Source organism: Cryptotermes secundus, unplaced genomic scaffold (assembly GCF_002891405.2).
Source record: "Cryptotermes secundus unplaced genomic scaffold, Csec_1.0 scaffold41, whole genome shotgun sequence".
NCBI classification, from domain to species: Eukaryota; Metazoa; Arthropoda; class Insecta; order Blattodea; family Kalotermitidae; genus Cryptotermes; species Cryptotermes secundus.
This window is the reverse complement of record NW_019731215.1, coordinates 91,287-98,912: the sequence shown is the minus strand read 5'-3', so window position 1 is coordinate 98,912 and position 7,626 is coordinate 91,287. Positions and strand designations below refer to the sequence as shown.

General features: G+C 38.0%; 1 protein-coding gene across 2 annotated transcripts in view; it reads left to right on the top strand.

Annotated features, from left to right (window-relative positions):
- LOC111866393 (DNA (cytosine-5)-methyltransferase 1) overlaps window positions 1–7,626 on the top strand; it is an 88,816-nt gene that overhangs the window by 9,604 nt on the left and 71,586 nt on the right. For both annotated transcript variants that reach the window (XM_023855293.2, XM_023855292.2), the window contains exons 6-8: window positions 2,086–2,204; window positions 2,752–2,996; window positions 5,868–6,049. In XM_023855293.2, the coding sequence (XP_023711061.1) occupies window positions 2,086–2,204; window positions 2,752–2,996; window positions 5,868–6,049 (546 nt within the window). The remainder of the gene's footprint in view (window positions 1–2,085; window positions 2,205–2,751; window positions 2,997–5,867; window positions 6,050–7,626) is intronic.

Genomic DNA, 7,626 nt, shown 5'->3' with positions numbered 1-7,626 from the left:
ATTAATGCTGCTAATAGCTCATCATCTATTTTTTTGTCCATTGAGACTAGTCTGAGATTTATTGACATGAAGGCATTAACATATTCCTGCATGCTTTTATAGTCCTCAAGTTTCAAAGAGCACAAATCAGTTAGAATACTTATCCAACTATTGACTCTCTGATCTTTGAATGTTCTTTCCAACGCGTCCCAGGCTTCCTTTGCTGTTGTTGTCTGGACGACGTAAGATTTAACTTGGGGCTCTAATGTCAGACAAATGATGGCTCTTGCTTTCTCGTCCTTTTGTTTCTTGATGGATATAGGCGTTGTGTCTTCTGCAGGATATCCTTCGACTGCTGACCACACAGTTTCAATCACTAGAATATTTTGAATATCGAAGCACCATTCTCTATAATTTTCGCGTCCTTTGAGCCTATCAATATTCACCAAGGGCTTCCAAGTGGCCATGATGAAACTTGTTTCTTTGTCTTGATAGCGGCGTCAGTCCAAAGGATCACTTTTAAGTGACACTTTTCACTTCTATACTTTTTACACTTATCAATGATACGATCCTGGGCCCATAACCTGTTATTTTTGTTACTTCACGTGGATCGAATGATAAGTGAGAATCAGTGTTCACTCTACTCCTGCTTTATTAAGACTGAGCTATTTGATACAGAAGTACGCCTTATATATACATACAGGCTTATAACCATAGCAACACTTAACAATATAAATATACTGTTGTTACACACGTAACTGTAGTTACACATAACAGTAAACATCACTTAGGTAACAAGACATAACCTAGTTCTTAAATTGTTTACTATGATGTTGCCAACTCTAACATTATATTTCAGTATCTGAGAGTTGCCAACATAACAAATATTTGGATCTAGGATGAAGAAAGTTACATAGTGAGGAGTTTCATAATTTGTACTCATTACTAGATATTACTAGGGTGGCCAAATCAAGGAGGATGAGCTGGGCATGGTATGCAGCACATGAGAGAGATGATGCTTACAAACTTTGTCAAGTTGTGAAGGATTTTGTCCATTTGTTGATGTATTCTATTTAATGGTGTCTTAGCAAGAAGTTTGCTGTAAACAATTGTAGTAGAATTCCACAAAATGAAAGGCAGAGACCCAAATATTTTAGTTCTTTGTTTAGGGGCTCACATATCCTGCTAAGATTCAGGATTTTCATAATTGCAAAATAATGAATGTAATTTATTTCTGGGTAATCTGAGTTTTCTAGTGCCACAAGATACCAATGTTCTGAATACTGAAAATTCCAGATCATTAACTGTGCTGAGAAATGGTTGATGTTTGCCTTGGTCATTTATTCACTGGCTATTATGGCAATTGATCCTTACTGGCAAAACCAACCAAAGACTTAAGTTTTCACTGTCACCATTGCACATTTGTTTGTATGTTCTTGGTCTTCCATCACATGCAACAGTTGACTGTGTTTTGTTTCCTTCTTCAGAAGTGTGAACAGTAGTAGAGAAGTCAACTCATACAGTCTTTGTGTTTTGCTCTTTGTCAGCTGATGTCATTGATCACATATTAGCACACCTCTGCAGATGGACATTAACAAACAATTCTGAACAAAAATTGAGTAAATCCTCTGTTCTGACTTCCAGGCTTCAGATTTTGTAATGTGACATTCTTCTAGAAAATGGAGTGTTAGTGGTAGCTTTATGAACTGCCAACTATGAACAGCTTGGGAAGTAAAGTACAAGTATTTTCAATGCAAAAATTTGTAGAATAAACTTGCAGCTAGTCTGAAATATCTTATTATAATGAATGTGCCAGAAACCCCCCTCCTGTTATGCAATAATTTTCCATATATGTAGTATTAAGAAGTTGATGTCATGATTTTTCTCATTATAATGATGTTTTCATTCTCATTTTATTGTAGCTAAACTGTGTATTTATTGTCATCACCAAGTTAGTGAGAGTCAAGATTATATTATTACAAGGTAGTTCAGTATGGGCTGCTTGTTGAGATAGATTTCTTTTTGTGGCAAATTAGTGGAATTCTATCATTTCGTGTTTGACTTGGTATTTTTTTTTTTATATTTTGATAATGCTTTTATTTTCAGTGTGTATGACAAAGAAGGTCATCTGTGTCCTTTTGACAATGGACTCATTGAGCAAAATGTCTTGTTATATTTCTCTGGGTACATGAAGGCAATCTATGAGGAGAGTCCTGATCCTGAAGGTGAGGTTATTAAAAACAAGGAATGTTTAAGACCATATACGAAAGAATATGAGGAGTGATATGAAATTCATTGGTGTCAAGAATAGCGAACAAAGCCAGACATTATCCACATTAATTCACCCCCTGACCATGGGTGGTCACTTTGGAAATTCTGTAGGAACGAATTGTTACCTAGTATCACACATTGAAATGCTTAAAAAAGAAATTGCAGTTCAAAGCCAGTGGACACAAAGAAGTTTAATTTTTCAGTAAGATAGTTTGCCTCCTCAGTACCTTGTAGAAGTGTCATATCACAGTTGGCAGACACTAAAATGTTGCAGTCAGTGAAACTTCTAGATACATAGCAATTGTTTGGGTATAATGGCATTAATTTTTGCATCTGTTGGAAGTTCTAAAGGTATTTTTTGTTCAATCTGTGTTGTGGTTAGAACATTTTGCCAAATGGAATTGTATTTCTGGTTCATTGCATGAATATTGGAAGTACAAAGGTGGAAGAACACCAGAGGAAATTTTCATGTCATAGATGTTTTCTGTTTCATGTTTGTAGGTGGCATTCCAACGAAGGACCTGGGACCTATTAATGAATGGTGGGTGTCTGGTTTTGATGGAGGTGAGAAGGCTCTTGTGGGGTTTTCAACAGCATTTGGAGAATATTACTTGATGGACCCAAGTGAAAGTTATGCTCCATTCATGGAAATAGTTAATGAGAAAATTTTTATCAGCAAAGTAGTGATTGAATTTCTCCTGGAAGATATCAGTACAACATATGAGGATCTTCTCAACAAACTGCAGGTATTGGCACCTGTCTTCACGAAAATGTGATGGTCCTTTCTTCTAACTAGTATATTATTTACTTAGAAAAAGCTTCATGTTCAGATGCAAACCATGAATGAATGACTGCATGAAAATTAATTCATGGAGATATATTATTAACCATCCAGCTCTATGAAGCAGTCTAAGAAGGTGGTATCTTCTTTGATAGTCAAAGCATTTTCCACCTGATATTGAAGTATCATGTGTATAGTAGTCTGCTGTCCAGGCTACATCCTGAGATAGATGAATCCAGTACACACATATGCATCCCATTTTTCTTTAAGATTCTTGACGTTATCCTGCCATTCATGGCTAAAGTTCTCAAGTGGTATTATGTGGTTCCCCCTTCAGCTTTCCCATACATGCAGTATGTCTTGGCTGTTTCATCCTTTACTTGAAAACCATAACAATATTGTCACTTGCTTCACTGACTATAGACAGGGTTTGGATAGGTGAATAGATTTACTAACACATTATAGAATCAACTCATACTTATGAGCAGTACTGCTCTATTGTTGATTTACACAGTTGGTATTTCACTATTACACACACACACACACACACACACACAGTAGGATTCTCATTCTTCACTAGTCGTACCCTGGTAAAGGAATTAAAACAGTCTCACTGTGACTAAATCTTCTAATCACACACTAAGTCTTCACAGGATGACTTCTAGTTCTTCTTCAACTACTAACTTCCTGTGGCTATCTCCTGCTGACAACTGAACTCAATTCTCAGTCTCATATTCTCTTTCATACTCCGTTGCATGCCATTGTATTCCAATTCTCTGTACTCTCTACTGTACTCCTACAGCTCCTAGCCTCGGAATTCAGCTCACTTATATAGATGCAGCACGGACCATGCATCACAGAAAACACCTGCATTGGTGCAGACCCACAGAAAACACTGCTCCTGTATTGTTGGCCGCGTATGTGTTGTGGCCATTGCCTAGCAATGGGTCTGTGTAAGATTTGAGGCTTTCACGGTGGTGACTATGAAGAAAGCAGTCTTCTGGGATTTGGCACCGTGTATATGTGGTGTTAACCGACGTTTCGGAGGAACGTATCGCCTCAATCTTCAGGGTAGAAGAAAAAATATGTAAGAAATCTGCAAACAAAGAGACCGTGAGAACCGGTAAAAGTAGACTGTGGAAAAATACACAGCTATGTGAGAGCAGTGAGGGAGAAGGGCAAGTATACAAGTGAAAGCAGTAGTGTGGGAGGGGTAGGGGAAGGGAGCTGGGACAAGCGTGGTTTTTGTGTAGGGGAGAGAAAGGCAAGGTTGAAGGCTGGGCATCACCCGTGAGCTGAGGGGTGGGGATTGTTATGNCCAGAAGGCCACACAGGCCATGACCAACCACATAACAACCCCAACCCCTCAGCTCATGGGTGATGCCCAGCCTTCAACCTTGCCTTTCTCTCCCCTACACAAAAACCATGCTTGTCCCAGCTCCCTTCCCCTACCCCTCCCACACTACTGCTTTCACTTGTATACTTGCCCTTCCCCCTTCTCCCTCACTGCTCTCACATAGCTGTGTATTTTTCCACAGTCTGCTTTTACCGGTTCTCACGGTCTCTTTGCTTGAAGATTTCTTATATATTTTTTCTTCTACCCTGAAGATGGAGGCGATACGTTCCTCCGAAACGTCGGTTAACACCACATATACACGGTGCCAAATCCCAGAAGACTGCTTTCTTCAATGGGTCTGTGCATCACATTATTTATCGACAGTACCAATTATGAAGCCCATCATATAATTTTCTGCATCCTGTTACATTTTCTGAAGTACATGTCTCCTCAGCAGTTTGTTCTCAAATGCCATGTCTGTTCCTTCAGCAGGAATGAGGGGCCATGTTTCAACTCAAAACATAAAAATGAACATGTTGAGGTCTAACCAAAATTTGATGTTTTCATGTCACATGTGTTGATGTATGGAACAGGGTTTTACTAAGCAATGGTAGAATATAATACTTGCACTCATTGGTTCATTCTTCCAGTGTTGATCTAATAATTGGGATATTAAAAATTTGCTTTATTAACTTGTGTGTAACCATAGAGATCTCTTTGTGAAATCCTAGGGTTCCGTGGTATACAGTGTGAAAACAGCTGGTATATTGTGTTTCCACTTATTAGCAATTATAGTTGTCTGGTTCATAGATTGTTTAACAGTGCTATGTCAGCCTGAAAGATTATTTTGTGTTGAAATGGAATGAGTGGGATTAGAAGGTGTTGCAGTGTTTGTCAAGGCACAAGTTCATCGTTCACCTGGATCAAGTCCTGAGTACGTTGAATACTGAATGTTTTCCCCATGACAAAGATGGACATTAAAAAAAATTATAATATGAATTTTCTCCAAAACTGTGTGTTATTTGTTGTTTGTTTATTAAAATTTGAAACACTGCCAACAGATGAACACTTTCTAAATTAGCTGTGTGTCTGAAACCATGCATCTGTCATCAGTTTCTATTGACTGAACCATGCAACATGAAAATCCATGTGTTTGATACTCAGTGTATCAGGATAGTTTGTCTGTCATCTGAGGTTTGAACTGGATATCCTGAATAAAACTCATTGAGGGGCCCCAAAAAAAGTATATATACTTTAATAGAGGTTATCTATAAACGTTTTCAAAGTTGAACCTAAATGTTATGTACAGTATGTAGTGTTCTCTCAGATGATGATGCTAGTCACATGAATGCCAGAGCCACCTTTTGAATGGCAGGAGAGTTAAAGTAAATGGCAGTGGAATAGTGTGTATACATTTTTTGGGTCCCTCTATGTTTCTATTGAAGCTACCCATATCTCTATTGCTGGCTATTGTAAGCAAATTTGGTGCTAATGTTCCAGACCATGGTACCACCTAGTGGATTTTCTACACTGACAGAGGACAGTTTATTGCGCCATGCCCAGTTTGTATGTGATCAGGTGTTAAGTTTTGATAGTTCAGCAGGACCAAATGAAGACTTGTTGATTACATCTCCTTGCATGAGGGCTCTTGTTAGACTGTCTGGTGTCACCATCGATAAGAGGTAAAAGTGGCTTTCATTCTGTTTGAATTTCTGCATTTGGAAGCATGGATTATTTCTGACTATTAACTCTGTAATGTGATAAGTAGGGCTCGGATTTCTATGGCCTAAAACTTTGAAAATATGCATGCATTTATGCCCTAAAAATGGCAAAATATGACAGAATGGCCCACAAAAAATAAGTAAATATTTAACAAAAATTCCTAAGAATGGCAATTTATTAAGAAGTTTACAAAGTTATTTTGTCCTGAATAAATATCTTTAAGCTCTGAAGCATCGATCACAGCACATTGCTGACCCCATAAAGAGAAAAGCTGAATGGCGTTTTATGGAAAAGTGTACAAAATTATTTTTTCTGAATAAATGTCTTTAAGCCGTGAAGCATCCATCACAACACAATGCTAACCCTGTAAAGAGAAAACATGAACAAAAGTATTGTTTATTTTAGCGTGAAAAGTAAAGTAAAGTGTGCTAATAGTCGCAGGTAAATAATTTGTACGGTACCTTAATCTTCCTTTTCAGTAGAGTTGCACTGAATGACAACATGCATTTTCAAATTCTCGAACTTGAAGGACCTCCGATTGTCACTAACAATGGCCTTGTATTTGGAGAAACTCCTTTCTACTCACAGGGGCATACTTAAAACAAGTCAAATCACTTGCGTCAAGTTCTAATTCACTGTTGTCAAATTCAACTTCTTTGCCACAAAGAATGTCAGAAATTGTACACAGTGTTGAATATCCAGGATTTCGTTGGAGCACATTTTGTAATTTTGCACTGATTTTCACAGCAACTTCGCCCTGTGCTTGATGTAGTTCACTTTCAACTTTCTTAACAATTTGTAATGCATTGCACAGTTGCATGCCCACAGCTTCAAGTCTAATGATGGATTTTGATATCACACTGAAATTTGATTTTATGTACGCTAGATTTCTTGACGTGGTTGATGAAAACAAATTTTGTACAGTTCGAATTGAAGATGAATCATCTCTGTCAAACTTCATGAAGATATTTTCAATCACACTGTAGTGTGTGCAATAATAATCTGCAGCATCGAGCCAAGTCCCCCATCGTGTTAGAATAGGCTTAGGGGGAAGGGGTAGTGATGGAGCCTCTTCTTTAAACTTGTGCAATTGAAGTGGAGCCTTAACAAAAATTTTCTTCCCATTTGCTATTAATTTATCTACATCAAAGTAGCTCTCTCGCACCTCTTCTGCTACCCTATGCAGAGCATGTGCGAGACACGTTGCATGAATCATTTTGGGATACAGTACCTGAAGTCCCTTTGCTGCCTTTACCATATATGGAGCGGCATCCGTTAAGAAGAGGAGCACATTCTCTCGTTCTACCTTATTTGGCCACAGCAAATTCATCGCATTGTCGAAAACAACAGCAATGGAAGAATTATTCACTTTTTCCAACACCTTACATGCCAATAGGAATATATCTCGAGGCTGGTCATCTTTCAGCATACCAACAACAACATTCGCTACAAATCTACCACTTACATCAGTAGTTTCGTTGATAGACACCCATATTTTATTATTTCCGACAGTTTCTTATTTTATTGATGGTAACAT